This window comes from Gigantopelta aegis, chromosome 9, assembly GCF_016097555.1.
Source record: "Gigantopelta aegis isolate Gae_Host chromosome 9, Gae_host_genome, whole genome shotgun sequence".
In the NCBI taxonomy this organism is placed as follows: domain Eukaryota; kingdom Metazoa; phylum Mollusca; class Gastropoda; order Neomphalida; family Peltospiridae; genus Gigantopelta; species Gigantopelta aegis.
The window spans coordinates 26,649,822-26,668,350 of record NC_054707.1 but is presented as its reverse complement, the minus strand read 5'-3'; the positions used below and the strand labels follow the sequence as shown (position 1 = coordinate 26,668,350).

At 37.3% G+C, this 18,529-nt stretch overlaps 1 protein-coding gene across 5 annotated transcripts in view; it reads right to left on the bottom strand.

Annotated features, from left to right (window-relative positions):
- LOC121381093 (liprin-beta-1-like) overlaps positions 1-18,529 on the bottom strand; it is a 225,488-nt gene that overhangs the window by 107,890 nt on the left and 99,069 nt on the right. The window contains exon 1 of one of the 5 annotated variants that reach the window (XM_041510199.1): positions 9,599-9,932. The exons of 3 other annotated variants lie outside the window; for them this stretch is intronic. In XM_041510199.1, the coding sequence (XP_041366133.1) occupies positions 9,599-9,763 (165 nt within the window). In that variant the 5' untranslated portion in view covers positions 9,764-9,932. Of the gene's footprint in view, positions 1-6,917; positions 7,013-9,598; positions 9,933-18,529 lie in introns of those variants that run through there. One more of the 5 variants, XM_041510200.1, reaches the window with a different exon arrangement.

The window sequence follows — 18,529 nt, the reverse complement described above, 5'->3', positions numbered from 1 at the left end:
TTATTTTTATAGAGCTAGCCTTAAAAGTACATGTACAAAATATAGCACTGAACACTGGATGAAAACATGGTACCAACATATAACATTGTATCAGGGGGCGGGACTAACTCAGATGTACAGCTCCTGCCTAAGATGTGATGCTTTGCAGGATCCATCACCCTTGATAGATTCAGGTGTCCACCCTTCTCAACCAGTGTCTCATGATGGATACATCAATAGTCATGGTATACACTGTTCTGTTTATATGCTTTACGGCTTTACGGAAGGATTTCTCACTGGTAGCTTTTGTTTGGTGGTGCATGTTTCCTTCCACTCCCCCTCTCTACCCCCCTCTCTACCTCCCTGTCTACCTCCATCTCCCCCTCTATACCTCCCTCTCCTCCTATCTCTCTCTCTCTCTCTCTCTCTCTCTCTCTCTCTCTCTCATATACATCACCAAATTGGTCATAGATTAAAATGTGCTGAGGTGTCATTAAAAAAAATCCTTTTTCTTGCATTCTATTAGTGAAATGATTCAATTACCAAGAATTATAGTATTACAATCTTTACACTTAAACAATTCATAATGTTTGAAAATAACCAATCTCTTAGCAAATTTTGTGGAAAAATGTCTGCAAGATAATCAGTCCCACTTTACTATTTATGATAATTGAGTTAAACCACCTGAAATAATTGGCTGTGACCTTTGATGTCTGCACACTGGGTTGACAAGCTGTTATATAGACTTTCATCAGATTCACAGATATTGATTAGCTTTAGAAATGGTCACAATAATTTTCCTTTTATGCCTGGTCAGTCTAAATTTAAAAATAATTTTCACATAAGGGTTTTCAAATAATTTTATGAAATATATAGTGCCAAATGCATTATTACATTTTACAGTTATGGTTACCATTTTATGTGGTACATTAAAACACAGTGGTTGAATGTCAGCAATTCTTTATATTACAAACAGCCTAGAATACATATCACCAAGTGGAAACATTCGTGGACAGCATGCCACTGAACTTTAGGATGGTTGCAGCATCTTAATACTAGTGTTAACTACTGGGCCTAGTTAAGGAGCACTTACTGCAACAAAAGATATAAAATATCTTTTAACAAGCTACACTCTCTTCTTCTGGCATGGAACTTTGTGATTCAGACAGAAATAAACGTGGTTCGTAACACAAGTTAATACTAAAACAGTCAAATCTGCATGTAAAGGCCCCTCAGATGGAAAAAAACCTTTAGCGGCCTCTTAACACTGGGGGTGGGATTTAGCTCAATCGCTTGAGTGCTTGCTTGAGGTCCTTGCATCATAGGATCGAACCATATAGGTGGATCCATTTAACGGATTGTTTTTTTTTCTCGTTCCAACCAGTGGTCAACTGGTCAAAAGCTGTGGTATGTGTTTTCCTGTCTGTTTGTAAGTGCATATAAAAGATCCCTTGCTGCATTAGGAAAAATGTAATAGGTTTTCTCTGATGACTACGAGTCAAAATTACCAAATGTTTGATATCCAATAGCTGATGATTAATTAATTAATGTGCTCTAGTGGTGTCATTAAACAAAACAAACTTTAACTTAACACAGTTATAGTTGCTTATTACAAATCAAATTGTACTATACTAGATATCATGTGAGATTAACTAACCAGCTGCCTGGCTTCTTAAACAGGATGACTAAAAAAAGAAGTGCCTGAATGTTTAATGTTCCAAGTGCATACAGTAAAAACAAACATGCACACACATTACTGATGAATTACAGTACCTTAATCCATGAAGTAAATATGTCTTATCCAAAGATCGAATAATAAAGAAAAGACAAAGAAAAAAAAATATTTGCTGAATTAAACACAGCAGAAATACTGAAAGCACCTAACACAGCACTTGTTTACACAGGGAAGTAAAACATGTATGTAAGCCAAGCTCTCAGAAAGACATACATTGGCTTCAAAATACTCTTTAATGCTCATTCTCAATTCAATGGATGACTTCCCTTTCACACCGAGGTGAAAGTAAACAAGTCATTAGGAATTCAAGTTTACTACCTAAACAAATATCTTTAAAAAAATATCAACATACATGTACACATAAAAATAAAGCCTATATTCACAAACATTTCTGCATAACATAGAAAGTGTAATATAACATGAATGATATGTTTAATGTTGTCTCTTGGTATTGAATTGATCAGTGTTTGAGACTGTATAGCTCAGTGATCAGAGCCATAAAGTTAAAGTTTATTTTGTTTAATAACACCACTAGAGCACATTGGCTGTCAAACATTTGGTAATTCTGACATATTATAGTTTTAGATAGGAAACCCACTACATTTTTCCATTAGTAGCAAGGGATCTTTTATATTTTTTCCAATTTATAGTCAAATATCAGGAGATGAAATTACATTTGTTTTCATTTCCAGTAAAGTTTATTTTAATTTTATAAAAATTACTGAAGATTCTGCATTTAAATTGCTTTTTATCTGCTTTTTACATTTAAACATCCATTCGTTTTATGAAGTATGGGTGTGTTTGTCAGACAAACTCTCTGGTTTCCCGAGTCAATGTGACACACAATTGTAAACTGCAAAGAGCTGGCGCCTGTCACATCAAACTGACACTCATAGGAATTACACACCGGCTAGCAAGAGGCTGCACTTCTCACACAGACACTACTGATACATATACGATACCTGGGATGTTCAGAATAATTATTACTATCGAGTCAAAATTAAAATAAAGGGCTAGCAAATTATTTTATTTTTAACATAACGATTACTAACATAAACTGACCACTTCGCAAGGCTCAATGGGTAGGTGTAAACCACTTGCACCGACCAGTGATCCATAACTGGATCAACAAAGGCCATGGTTTGGGCTATCCTGCCTGTGGGAAGCACAAATAAAAGATCCCTTGCTGCCTGTCATAAAAGAGTAGCCTATGTGGCAACAGGAGGTTTCCTCTAAAAAACAGTGTCAGAATGACCATATGTTTGACGTCCAATAGCCGATGATAAGATAAAAAATCAATGTGCTATTGTGGTGTCGTTAAATAAAACAAACTTTACTTTTTTAAAACTGACCATCTCTTTCAAGTGGTAAAAGGAGGTCCACAAGATGCATAAAAGAGCCCTTGTTACTAATGGGAAATAGTGTGTATTATGGATGGCACTAAGTTTAAAAGTTTGTTTTGTTTAATGACACCATTAGAGCACATTGATTAATTAATCATCGGCTATTGGATGTCAAACATTTGGTAATTGGTGACATATAGTCTTAGAAAGAAAACCCACTACAATTTTCAATTAGTTGCAAGGGATCTTTTATATGCACCATCCCACAGACAAATAGCACAATTCACGGTCTTTGATATAACAGTCGTGGTGCACTGGCTAGAATGAGAAATAGCCCAATGGGCCAACCGACAGGAATCGATCCTAGACTGACTGCGCATCAAGCAAGCACTTTACCACTGGGCTACATCCCACCCCAGACACAAGAGACACATGTTGTTACAGTTAAAGAGACAAGGACTGGGATGTAGAGGTTGACAGCAAAAGAAATTGAAATATAGGAGGAGCTGCCAGATTGGGAGAAATGAGATGGAAGTCAAAAGAGACAAGATATAGGAGGAGCTGCCAGATTGGGGAGAAATGAGATGAAAGTCAAAGGAGACAAGATATAGGAGGAGCTGCCAGATTGGGGAGAAATGAGATGAAAGTCAAAGGAGACAAGATATAGGAGGAGCTGCCAGATTGGGGAGAAATGAGATGGAAGTCAAATGAGACAAGATATAGGAGGCAATGGGATTAAAAAACAAAACCCACCCAAGACATTATAAATGTACCAATTAATTTATTCCAAAAATATAAAATGCATCATAGATGTAAATAGAAAGTGATTTTATTTCTAACATACCTACTAACAACATGATGCAAGCTATTCTTAATATGGCCCAAATAACATTTGATGGGTGTATGTAAGGAAAAATAGCTAGTAAATTATTTCCTTTTTGAACCTGCATCATGCTGGGATATATAGAGGATACTCCCCGATTGTCTTGTGATATCATAATTTATCAGCACGAGTTGATAAAAGTATGAAATCCGAGTGCTGATAAATTATGATATCACAAGACACGAGGCGGGTATTCTTTTTATCATCCATTATCATTCTTTTCATTTGCGACAGTTGTAAACAATGTCAGTAATGTGGGTTGAATGACAGCGGTAGACTCGTTAACTAGCAGAACGACAGTGGCCTGATGACACTAATGGTAGGTTTAGCGCTGAAACAAACACAGTGACGTAACAAAACATTGTCTTGTGATTAAAATTTGACCAATCGTAAGTTATAGTGCCAGCGATATCTCCTACAAAAGCCTTTAATGGATGATAAATTGATAATATTGTTTAGTAGGAGCATATAATAACAACTACACTTAACTACAAAGACAGGGGTGGGGCGAAGCCTAGTGTTAGAGTGCTCGCTTCATGTGCAGTCGATCTGTAGACATATTGGGTTATTTCTCATTCCAGATAGTGCACCATTACCATTATATCAAAGGTGGTGGTATGTGCTATCCTGTCTGTGGCAAGGCGCATATAAAATATCCCTTGCTACCAATGAAACAATATGGCAATTTTTTACTCTAAGACTACGTCAATATTACCAAATGTTTGGCATCCAATAGCCAATGACGAATAAATCAATGTGCTCTAGTGGTATTGTTACACAACAAACTTTAACTTTAACCTTTAACTACAAAGCTGAAGCAAGAGACCCATGACACTGGAACTTCAATTCTAGTTCAATCAACTGGTAGAAAGGTGCCAGAATGTTGTGCTACAAAGCTGAAGCAAGAGACCCATGACACTGGAACTTCAATTCTAGTTCAATCAACTGGTAGAAAGGTGCCAGAATGTTGTGCTACAAAGCTGAAGCAAGAGACCCATGACACTGGAACTTCAATTCTAGTTCAATCAACTGGTAGAAAGGTGCCAGAATGTTGTGCTACAAAGCTGAAGCAAGAGACCTGTGACACTGGAACTTCAATTCTAGTTCAATCAACTGGTAGAAAGGTGCCAGAATGTTGTGCTACAAAGCTGAAGCAAGAGACCCGTGACACTGGAACTTCAATTCTAGTTCAATCAACTGGTAGAAAGGTGCCAGAATGTTGTGCTACAAAGCTGAAGCAAGAGACCCGTGACACTGAACTTCAATTCTAGTTCAATCAACTGGTAGAAAGGTGCCAGAATGTTGTGCTACAAAGCTGAAGCAAGAGACCCGTGACACTGGAACTTCAATTCTAGTTCAATCAACTGGTAGAAAGGTGCCAGAATGTTGTGCTACAAAGCTGAAGCAAGAGACCCATGACACTGGAACTTCAATTCTAGTTCAGTCAACTGGTAGAAAGGTGCCAGAATGTTGTGCTACAAAGCTGAAGCAAGAGACCCATGACACTGGAACTTCAATTCTAGTTCAATCAACTGGTAGAAAGGTGCCAGAATGTTGTGCTAGAAAAGACATTTGTCCTTTAGACAGTAATACGCCCTTTTCATTGGTTAATTGTTCTCGTTGTTTAGGAGGTAGATGGCCGTTTCTACCTGTTCATTATGTCATTCCATGGTACAAAAATAACATGAAGTGAATTTTATAATAATTATACAAAAATTATAAGTATGATTCAACTACAAAATATTTCTGGCAGTCGTCCTTTTGTAGATGGTTTTCCTGATGCTAAAGCTCGCTCCAAGGATTGATTTTCTTGAGACTCATGTCACAAAAACAATCTACAAAAGAACTCGTGCCTGGAACTATTAATATAGGTGGCTTTATATATGCAGGTTGTTATAAATACAAGAATCACAAAACAGACCACTTAAATTCCCTTTATAGAAAGGTGTTATACATGGTTCTATTACTGGTGTTTTGGCCGTAGGTAATTTTCTATTTAAAAATAATGTCAATTATACTGTAAAGCAATTTTAAGGACTTGTCTCTGAACAAAATATAGTTAAAGAGATGTTTTGATAAAATTGTATTGAGTCATTGTCCAGTGGTAAAGTGCTCGCTTAAGGCAAGGTCGGTTTGGGATCAATCCCTGTTTGTGGGCTCATTGGGCTATTCTCGCCCCAGCCAGCATACCATGGCTGGTATAACAAAGGCTGTGGTATGTGCTATCCTGTCTGTGGGATAGTCCATATAAAAGATCCCTTGCTACTAATGGAAGACTCTCTTAAGACTTTATGTCAAAATCACCAAATGTTTGACATCCAATAGCCGATGATTAATAAATCAATGTGCTCTAGCAGTGTCATTAAACAAAACAAACTTCTTGGTGGGGTTTTTTAAATGGTGATGAATATATAAATGTAAAAAAATCTATAAACTTGTATCAAATTATATGCAATGTCCAAACTAAAAGAAAAAGAGTACATTTGACCTACTATTGATGGTGCACTGAGTGGGACAGGGAAACAGGTCCACAGGTGGTTTGAACCTACAACACAGCACTCCAGGTGAGCGCTCTACCAACTGAGCTAGATCCCTTCCCTTGGCAAACAAAATAACCATATCATAAAATTCAAAATAAACCAATTAACAAGATTATCAAATTCAACATAAAGAGCGTTTTTTTTTTTAAAACAATAATTTATTTTTATATAAACCTGCATATTGCTATTTCAGTACTAACCGAACAAGTTACCTCAAATAATAAAGAAGACATATTTGACTCAGTTTGCTCAATTTACTCAATTTACTCAATTTGCGCTATTTGGTAGTTTTCTTATTTTTGGCAATAACCTTTAACTTCAGCTCTTCATTGTTACTAATTCCAAACTTGTGCTATGCAGAAACTAATTTCTTGTAACCCTCTATAATGCAAAACAATAAATCATCTAAAAATGGCTAGGAATGAATAACATAATACCTGGCCTGCCAAGTTTCCAAATGATGCTTGTAAATGCCAACTGCCACTTTATGTAGAAAATTATTTAATTCTTCTAAGCAAAAACAGAACTCTCCATTTTCTACAACACACACTGGGAACTGAGTAATATGGACACAGAAAGCCAAGGCTTGAAGTTCTTTAGATCTAGGAGTACAGTCGAAACCAATTATAAACACCATTTTGTACAACTGTCCATCTACAAAGGGCACCAAAATTTAGTCTTTTATAATTTTATACACAACTGTGAAATTTTACTTCTATATAAAGGCCAGCTGCTCAAAAAGCTTGTTTTATATAGTTTTTTGAGTGGTCTTTACAAACAGGTTGGACTATATTAAGGATTTTTCACATTCTTCAAAAGCAATTAGCTGTATCATTCAGACACCTGCACAGCACTGCAACAAGTCGTTGTCACGATTTACCTGCATTGACCTCTGACCTGCAATTGGCTAACAATGCTCTTTAAACAATCCTCAGGGCCTGTCCAACAATGACAATTACATAAGGTAGAATAAGGTATTTTTACCACCCTTCTTCTATAATAGTGTCTAATATGTATTTTGAATTCAAATATAATACATTTTAAATTCTGTAAATACATTCTGGATGGAACAGACATTTTAAATTCTTTTAAACCTGATTTTTGACATACACGGACATGGAACTCTGTTAGCATGCCCCAATACCACAGAGGTTTCAGGCATGTCTGTCCCAGGTCTGAACTCTGTTAACATGCCCCAATACCACAGACGTTTCAGGCATGTCTGTCCCAGGTCTGAACTCTGTTAACATGCCCCAATACCACAGACGTTTCAGGCATGTCTGTCCCAAGTCTGAACTCTGTTAACATGCCCCAATACCACAGAGGTTTCAGGCATGTCTGTCCCAGGTCTGAACTCTGTTAACATGCCCCAATACCACAGAGGTTTCAGGCATGTCTGTCCCATGTCTGAACTCTGTTAACATGCCCCAATACCACAGAGGTTTCAGGCATGTCTGTCCCAGGTCTGAACTCTGTTAACATGCCCCAATACCACAGAGGTTTCAGGCATGTCTGTCCCAGGTCTGAACTCTGTTAACATGCCCCAATACCACAGAGGTTTCAGGCATGTCTGTCCCAGGTCTAATCTCTGGCATGGTTTTTGAAGATACATGTACATGTATGTAATAGAATACCACACTAGTGTCCATTAGATATCATTTATCTTACAACTTGTCTGAAAATGTATCCTACTTACATTTGCTTGTTATAAAACAAATTGTATCTAATATTCTCTATTTTTGACCAGTAAATTACTAAATCATAAATGTATGCAAGCAAACATTTTTTTAAAAATCACTGTGAAAACTAACAACTGAAAATTGCCCTAAGTAACCAGATAATTTATTATAAAATTGTATTTATTTAATTTTTGTCAGGCATTGATCTTTGCACTTGCATCTTCTTTTTAGTCAAGGTCAAGGCTACAGTTGAGGGTTTTTAAATGAATGAATGTTTAATGACACCCCTCAAGAAAACTATATCAGTTATTGAATGTCAAACAAAGGTAAGCTGAGAGATTTTGCTTCATTAACTTGACATACAGATTATTTTAAACAGCTCTCACTCTAAAAACAACAACAACCCACCCCACCACCACCACCAAAAACAAGACCCCCAATTCACTTTGTATTTTTGTATGTAACTGCCAACTTGATACCCTTTGTTTGAAATTGCTTTTTTTTTAAATTAAATTAATTTTCTTAATTAATTTTTCCCCCTGAATATTCCTCTTTGTAGAACAGCGCACAAATTCAGATCAATAAATATCTTTCTACCTGAGAAGGTCAGGGAAAGAAGAGGGCAGTAAACAACAGAACACATTTTATAATGATGAAAGGTTGTGGTTAACAAAACAGCTGTAAAAGTGGTAATATGATCTATTTAAGCAGGTGCAGATCCAAGGGGGTGCCCCCAAAATTCAGTGTTTAACAGGTAAGTTTAATTAATTTATTTTTAATGGAGAAGATTCAATACCTTAAGTATTTCTGCAGGAAGACTACGATATACATAATGCATGTTATTTACTTTGAAATAATAAAATATAGGTGTCATGTTTTAAAGCTCTAGACAAATCCTGCAATCCACACAAATTATCAGTTATGAAAAACATCTCATTCAAGGAATTATTTGGAAAGATAAAGACATGATTTTATAAGTCTGTGCCTTTAATTAATTTTAAAACTCAATCTAGACACAATACAGACCAAAAACTTTGTGCATTTAATTCATTTTAAAACACAATTTAGACACAATACAGATCAAAGACTTTGTGCCTTTAATTAATATTAAAAGTCAATCTAGACACAATACAGATAAAAGAAGACTGTGTCTTTGATTAATTTAAAAACTCAATCCAGACAATACAGATCAAGGACTTTGTGCCTTTAATTAATTTAAAAACTCAATCTAGACAATACAGATGAAAGAAGATTTTGTGTCTTTAATTAATTTAAAAACTCAATCTAGACACAATACAGATGAAAGAAGACTGTGCCTTTAATTAATTTAAAAACTCAATCTAGACCCAATACAGATGAAAGAAGACTGTGCCTTTAAATTAATTAAAGGCACAATCTAGACACAATACAGATGAAAGAAGACTGTTTCAAGAGGTTACCTGGTCTGCCCAGCGTGACCGATACCGTCGGTGGAGCCGAGATTGCCGAGATACGGCTGATCCAGCTGTGATGGTATTATCCATGCCAGCAGGTTGGGCCACTTGGGGACACAAGATACAGGTGAAAGTGATGGTGATTTCACCTCTCCAAGCTCTACTGTTCATGGCAATTAACCAAAACACTGCGTGCTAACAATAATCTTGTCAAAAAGAATGACTCCAAATGGCGGTGATATTGAACACAATTTGACCAATTAATGTAAGCATTGCATGACACTAAGTATTTTGTCCCAGTGCCACCACACAACACGGATGTGGCAAATCATTCCTCTCTGTCAGTGGAATCATATACTACCTGGTGGTCCCACAGTCGCACTACAATCTCTTTGAACCTGTGATTACCCCTCAATCAGCCTGGGAGAGAGAGAGAGAGAGAAATGTGAACACAGCTTTTAGCCTCCAGACTAAATCCAGTGATATCTGATACAACACAGGGCTGCTTTAATATAGGTAATATTGGATAGGAAAGTAGTTTGTAGCTTTCACCATTACATATCATTTTTAGATTTTACAAATCAAACCAAATCCACTTTGACTTGTGTATGATGATTTTATTTACATAATACTGATCATGATATATACTGAGTTTAGCCTCCTGAAAATCAAATTCAGTGTCAGATTCATAAATAAAACTTTGAATAAGAAAGCTTTTTTAAAATTCTTAGTCTCCATCCCAAAGCAGTGATATCGAACACTAACTGGTAACAGTTTTATAGAAATAATATGGGCCAGAAAAAATATTTAAAATATTATCAAAATCAAATTCTTTGATACAGCAGATAATCTAAAGCATCTTGATGTTAATTTTAAAATATTGGAGTAGAAAACAGTATTCAGTTTTTACAATTCAAACCAAATCAAATACAAATTGCTGCTTGCAGGCAAAAACTATGTTTGTATTGTGAAAGTACTAGAAGAATGCAAACACAATTGCATAAAAATTGTAACAGACATTTAAAACTTATTATAGAAAAGAATTCATAACAAACAGATTTACTTTTCTATTCGTGACATGTGATTATCATTGGCACAGAAAATAAATCTTCAACATAGAAAATTAGAGAGAAGAAATAATCCACTTGGTTTAGTACAAAAACAAACCATTAACCAGTTATTGCAAGAACCCTTCCAAAAAATCCTCATCTGTCAAAACAATGGCAATCAACAGACAGATTTCATTACTTAGAAATCTCTAGATAGACAAAGATTACTGTTGGACATAAATGGGTTAACACATGAATATGTCATGAAATTGTTAGTATAACATTTGGAGTTTGAAATTCTGTAGAACATAATCTATTTTTACCCTATACCACAACTATGCATATATTCTTATCATTAAAATATCTCCCAAAGCTTAAAGTTATAATATTCTGATATCCTTGAAAACACTCTCTTTGTAACGTTAAATGTTTCAAATTCTTATTATTCTTATGATTAAACATCAAATTCTAATTGTTCTTAAATACCACTGTCTGTACATGTGTGTATTTTCATTATTCTTTAAATCCTTATTTTAGTATCCACAAAAACAGGGTTCTGTTGGTCTTCACAGGTAGCTTAAAATAATTTTATAACACATTTTCATAATGATTGAACCACATTTTTAGCATTACAACTCAGAACAATTCAACAAGTAGGAACTAAGTAAATACAAATTAAAAACAATTCTTATAATTACAAACAGCACAAATAATATAGTTTAAAATACAAATATTATGATCCATGATCCTTAATACAGTTATTCTGTGTTTTATCAATGGATAACACTTTTTCTGCCATCCATTGAATCAGAATCCAGTATACCAGCAGAAAGTCTGAAATTACAACATTATAAATGGGAAAATGTCCAACATCCACTCCATTCTGCCTGGAAAATGCTGCAAACAAAGGAAGCTTATGTGTAAAACAATAGTGTCTGGCACATAAACATGCACTTGCCAATTTATCTAAAGGTTAGATAACAAAGAGGGTACGAAAATATCAATGCTATAATAGACTTATGCATGCTTGGTCTTGTCAGAATAAACCAGTGAGGTTTCATATTCAAATTGCCATGGCAACAGCAAATTTTATTCAGTCAGAAAATATAAAACTGAATTGTTAACTAATAAATGGAAAGATTTCAGTGATCTAATTTTACCCCTATTCTCTGGAGAGCCAGATATGAAACAAACCAAAAATCTGCTGTAATTTTATATGGTAGCAGCTGATCTTTTTTTTCAAATTAATTATTGCCATCCTCCAGATTAATAATTCTGAAACCTTTTGGTCATATCCCTCGATCATTAATTAAAATCATTGAAAAAGAAAATACATGTACAAAAACCCACAAAAAATCCCAACAACAACAACCAAAAACAAAAATTAATAATTTTGCCAGGTGCAAAGGCTCAGGGGACATCACTAAGCACATAGTTAACTGAACCCTGTTTAATCTGTGACATTTTATCTGCAGTGTAAGAGAAGAAACATGCTTGTATCACACAGGCTACTCTTGATTAGTTGTAAGCATTTTATCTGCAGTGTAAGAGAAGAAACATGCTTGCATCACACAGGCTACTCTTGATTAGTTGTAAGCATTTTATCTGCAGTGTAAGAGAAGAAACATGCTTGCATCACACAGGCTACTCTTGATTAGTTGTAAGCATTTTATCTGCAGTGTAAGAGAAGAAACATGCTTGTATCACACAGGCTACTCTTGATTAGTTGTAAGCATTTTATCTGCAGTGTAAGAGAAGAAACATGCTTGTATCACACAGGCTACTCTTGATTAGTTGTAAGCATTTTATCTGCAGTGTAAGAGAAGAAACATGCTTGTATCACACATATTTATTCAAAAGCACAGGGGTGGGACGTAGCCCAGTGGAAAGCGCTCACTTGATGCGCGGTCGGTTTTGGATCGATCCCCGTCAGTGAGCCCATTGGGCTATTTCTCATTCCAGCCATATAAAAGATCCCTTGCTACTAATGGAAAAAATGTAGTGGGTTTGCACTCTAAAACTAACTGTCAAAATTACTAAATGTTTGACATCCAATAGCCGATGATTAGTAAATCAATGTGCCTTAGTGGTATCGTTAAATAAAACAAACTGACTGTTATTCAAAAGCAATTTCCACATAGAGAGAACAAACATACAAGACTAATCTACCAAATAAAGTAATATTTGTTCAACAATTTCTCTAGTGATGATGGGTACATTCAATATAGTAAGCACCTGGTCTAAAATAGCATTTAGGCCAATAAAATACATTGCTGGTCTCTTGTCAACATGTGCATCAATTTTGACCATGTGTGTCATGATTTTGTGGGTGTGCAAATTTCCCGCGGTAGCTACAACAGCACCATCTACACCAGAAATAATGCTGGGCTGCCTCAAATAATAATAGAAAGAAATTTTTAACGATGCACTCAACACATTTTATTTTCGGTTATATGGCATCAGACATATGGTCAAGGACCACACAGATTTTGAGAGGAAACCCGCTGTCGCCACTACATGGGCTACTCTTTCCGATTAGCAGCAAGGATCTTTTATTTGTGCTTCCCACAGGCAGCATAGCACAAGCCATGGCCTTTGTTGAACCAGTTATGGATCATTGGTCAGTACAAGTGGTTTACACCTACCCACCGAGCCTTGCGGAGCACTCACTCAGGGTTTGGAGTCAGTATCTGAATTAAAAATCCCATGCCTCGACTGGGATCTGAATGCAGTACCTACCAGCCACCGAGGCCGGTCAAATAATAATAGTGTGACACACCATGACATTGTGGACCCAGATGGGGTCATTTGATGGCAAAGTCGAAGTAATAACAGTTCTCTTGGCTACATGGAAAATATGAAGGAAAGTATTTCAGGTAGCATGGTATATGAGGAGGCACCATGGCCAATGAGAAGGGACATAAAAAGTTTGATCTGTTTAACAACATCACTAGAGCACATTGATTTACTAATCATCGGCTACTGGATGTCAAACATTTGGTAATTTTTACATATAATCTTAGAGGAAACCTGCTACATTTTTCCGTTAGTAGCAAGGGATCTTTTATATGCACCATCCCACATACAGGATAGCACATACCACAACCTTTAATATACCAGTCATGATGCACTGGCAAGAATGAGACCTTTTCTGTGCAATCCAGGCTTTTCTAGAACAAAAAAACAAACAAACTATATCTCCATTAGTCTCCATTCTGGAACGTTGGTCCAACCAGAGACACATTTTTGGGGCCTTACAAAGACTTGATTAAAACCAGAAAAAACTAGGTGGCCAAGATGGCAATATAATACCTGTAAAAACACCTGTAGAATCCTAACAAGATGTTATATTATGTAATTTTATCTAAAATATGTCCTTCCTTGTGTCCTTTTAAAATTTGACCATAAAAATTGTTCTATTCTTCAAGTTTATATCTCTGTACATACCCATGAATCACTACTTGGTGTTTCATCTTGACATATAGGACAGACACTCTCTAGTATGATACATCTCTCCTACTTAGCCATTAACTTTAAAACTAACAAACAAAAACGTATACTAATTGGTTACCATGGTTTTGTACTTGCCTACATCAATTATATTTATGAATAGATTTATTACTCTGCCAGACGTTGTAGCTACAAGAATAACTTCATCTTAAGTTTAGTTGAGAAATATTAGCAAGTGTTAAAACAGAACACAAATGGTGTGAGATTTCACACAAAAACACACACACACACTCTCTACTAACACCCAAAACCAGCAATTGTACCTTATGGAACAACCTTAAGTTGAGTGCAATATTTAACTCTTGGCCTAAACTGATACACATTATATACGGAATCTGTTTTCATGATTATTCCTGCTAACTGGGGGCACCCATTTTGTTTCGTTTTTGTGACGTCCGGTGGGATAGCTTGGGGCGAAGTGACGTCAGCTCCTGACCATCTCCTGTATGCACAGTGTAAACAAAAGCAGTAATTTTTGACAAGGTGCTTCTCTTTGATCAACCTGACTTGTAAAACAGCATAAATGACATAATATTATAATAAACTATTTAATTAAATATATTTCAAGTTGCATTAACGGAACAAAATGGGGTTATAGTATTTTTCTCTGTTAAATAATCCAAAGGAAAAATGTACAAAATTAGGCCTATTGATATGCTACGTTGGAGCAAAAACGACAACCCACGATACCCAGGTGATAATTTTCTTTTCTTTGGGACTACGTAATTGGTCAGTTCTGTTGTTTTAGATGGAAAAGTCTACTTAATCAATAGTTTTACAGAACTATTTACAGTAATAAACCATGTCCATTACAATTTTATGGGTGACAGGTAATATTCCACAATACCGGTATGTATTTTTGTGTCTAGACAGCGTCAATTAATTAGCTCGTCTGGTTACCAATCAAATACACACCTGCAATCAGGAATCACAGGTAGAAGCAACTAACAGCATAGACCAATTAACTAAGAAAACACTCCGTGTATCATTTCAGTACGTACCCGGTAGGTTAATGCATGGGCAAAACATTGTTAATTGTTTTGACTTGTTGTGTAGCCACTTTGACAATGGTATTTTATTTTGTATTGAAAACTAAAATATATAGTGCTGGATATACTTATTGCTGGCTTACTGGGATGTGTATTATTACAGAACATTGCAATGTATGACTATTTATCATCCCGCAAAAACCAGGTAGATCGTGTTTCTCTAGTTCTAAGGCTCATTCCTGACGTTACGCGTTAAGTATTACGTAACCACCAGCTCGCCAGAGGGCGTACTCACTGAGATGGTACAAAATGGCTGCACCCGTTATATATAATAGCCGTCACATTTAACCGTTTTATTAATTAACTATATGATTATACGTGTTGATATTAAGCAATAATGTGCATTATATATCGTTGAATATGCATACCAGGCCAAATGCCTTAATTGTCCTCTCCTTTAATGTTGTTTTGTCATTACAAGGCATATGTTCATGATGAGTACTTGATTAAATAACTGTGGTCCTTGTTATTCATAAAAAAAATAACAATAATAATATGGATAATAAAAAATTTATTACATTTGTGTGAGAGTTGTACTGATTTTACGAAAGTCGTGTCAGGATTCATGTATTACTCTCACTCTCTTTTAGAGAGTTAACTTAAATTATGCTGAGGCCTTCAGAAAAATTTTGGGTAACACTTCCAGGTTAAGTACATTTTCTCAGCAGAGCCCATTTATAGTTTTTGGTTGGCCGCCAAAAGGCTAAAATGACGATATTGGAGTTTCATGCAATAAATAATTATTTGACACCCATAGTTGAGCCTATACTAATCCTGACACTCGATTCATAAAATCAGTATGACACACAAGCTCATATAATAATCTTTATTTATACACCAGTCATGGAACATTAGTTGGGGGAAAAGAACCCAACCCAATGAGTGTGTTGAAGGCAACCAATCCAGTGACCCACCGCACATCAGGTTAGTTCTCTACCACTGAGCCACATCCCATCACTAGATGAAGTAGATTGTTTTCAGAATATTATTGATAAGTGGTTTATGAGAAATATTGGTGTAGTGGCCTTACACCTACCAATGGTACCCTTTAAACAGATTCTTGATGGAAGCTGATATTGGAATGCGAACCCAAAATTCCCAAGCCATAAGACTGATGGCTAAACTACTATGCCACTAAGGCCACTTTCATTTTATTTCAACTTATTTTTGTACTTATATCCAATTAAGTTTTAAACATGCTGTGCTAGGCACACACCTCAGCTATCTGGGTTGTCTGTCCACAACAGTGGGTTAGTGGTTAGTGAGAGAGAAGAGGGTGTAGTGGTCTTACACCTATACCTATCGAGTCGTTAAAACTTACTCTGGGTGGGAGCCGGTACCGGGCTGTGAACCCTGTACCTAACAGTGGGTTAGTGGTTAGTGAGAGAGAAGAGGGTGTAGTGGTCTTACACCTATACCTATCGAGTCGTTAAAACTTACTCTGGGTGGGAGCCGGTACCGGGCTGTGAACCCTGTACCTAACAGTGGGTTAGTTGTTAGTGAGAGAGAAGAGGGTATAGTGGTCTTACACCTATACCTATCGAGTCGTTAAAACTTACTCTGGGTGGGAGCCGGTACCGGGCTGTGAACCCTGTACCTAACAGTGGGTTAGTTGTTAGTGAGAGAGAAGAGGGTGTAGTGGTCTTACACCTATACCTATCGAGTCGTTAAAACTTACTCTGGGTGGGAGCCGGTACCGGGCTGTGAACCCTGTACCTAACAGTGGGTTAGTTGTTAGTGAGAGAGAAGAGGGTGTAGTGGTCTTACACCTATACCTATCGAGTCGTTAAAACTTACTCTGGGTGGGAGCCGGTACCGGGCTGTGAACCCTGTACCTAACAGTGGGTTAGTTGTTAGTGAGAGAGAAGAGGGTGTAGTGGTCTTACACCTATACCTATCGAGTCGTTAAAACTTACTCTGGGTGGGAGCCGGTACCGGGCTGTGAACCCTGTACCTAACAGTGGGTTAGTTGTTAGTGAGAGAGAAGAGGGTGTAGTGGTCTTACACCTATACCTATCGAGTCGTTAAAACTTACTCTGGGTGGGAGCCGGTACCGGGCTGTGAACCCTGTACCTAACAGTGGGTTAGTTGTTAGTGAGAGAGAAGAGGGTGTAGTGGTCTTACACCTATACCTATCGAGTCGTTAAAACTTACTCTGGGTGGGAGCCGGTACCGGGCTGTGAACCCTGTACCTAACAGTGGGTTAGTTGTTAGTGAGAGAGAAGAGGGTATAGTGGTCTTACACCTATACCTATCGAGTCGTTAAAACTTACTCTGGGTGGGAGCCGGTACCGGGCTGTGAACCCTGTACCTAACAGTGGGTTAGTTGTTAGTGAGAGAGAAGAGGGTGTAGTGGTCTTACACCTATACCTATCGAGTCGTTAAAACTTACTCTGGGTGGGAGCCGGTACCGGGCTGTGAACCCTGTACCTAACAGTGGGTTAGTTGTTAGTGAGAGAGAAGAGGGTATAGTGGTCTTACACCTATACCTATCGAGTCGTTAAAACTTACTCTGGGTGGGAGCCGGTACCGGGCTGTGAACCCTGTACCTAACAGTGGGTTAGTTGTTAGTGAGAGAGAAGAGGGTGTAGTGGTCTTACACCTATACCTATCGAGTCGTTAAAACTTACTCTGGGTGGGAGCCGGTACCGGGCTGTGAACCCTGTACCTAACAGTGGGTTAGTTGTTAGTGAGAGAGAAGAGGGTGTAGTGGTCTTACACCTATACCTATCGAGTCGTTAAAACTTACTCTGGGTGGGAGCCGGTACCGGGCTGTGAACCCTGTACCTAACAGTGGGTTAGTTGTTAGTGAGAGAGAAGAGGGTGTAGTGGTCTTACACCTATACCTATCGAGTCGTTAAAACTTACTCTGGGTGGGAGCCGGTACCGGGCTGTGAACCCTGTACCTAACAGTGGGTTAGTTGTTAGTGAGAGAGAAGAGGGTATAGTGGTCTTACACCTATACCTATCGAGTCGTTAAAACTTACTCTGGGTGGGAGCCGGTACCGGGCTGTGAACCCTGTACCTAACAGTGGGTTAGTTGTTAGTGAGAGAGAAGAGGGTGTAGTGGTCTTACACCTATACCTATCGAGTCGTTAAAACTTACTCTGGGTGGGAGCCGGTACCGGGCTGTGAACCCTGTACCTAACAGTGGGTTAGTTGTTAGTGAGAGAGAAGAGGGTGTAGTGGTCTTACACCTATACCTATCGAGTCGTTAAAACTTACTCTGGGTGGGAGCCGGTACCGGGCTGTGAACCCTGTACCTAACAGTGGGTTAGTTGTTAGTGAGAGAGAAGAGGGTGTAGTGGTCTTACACCTATACCTATCGA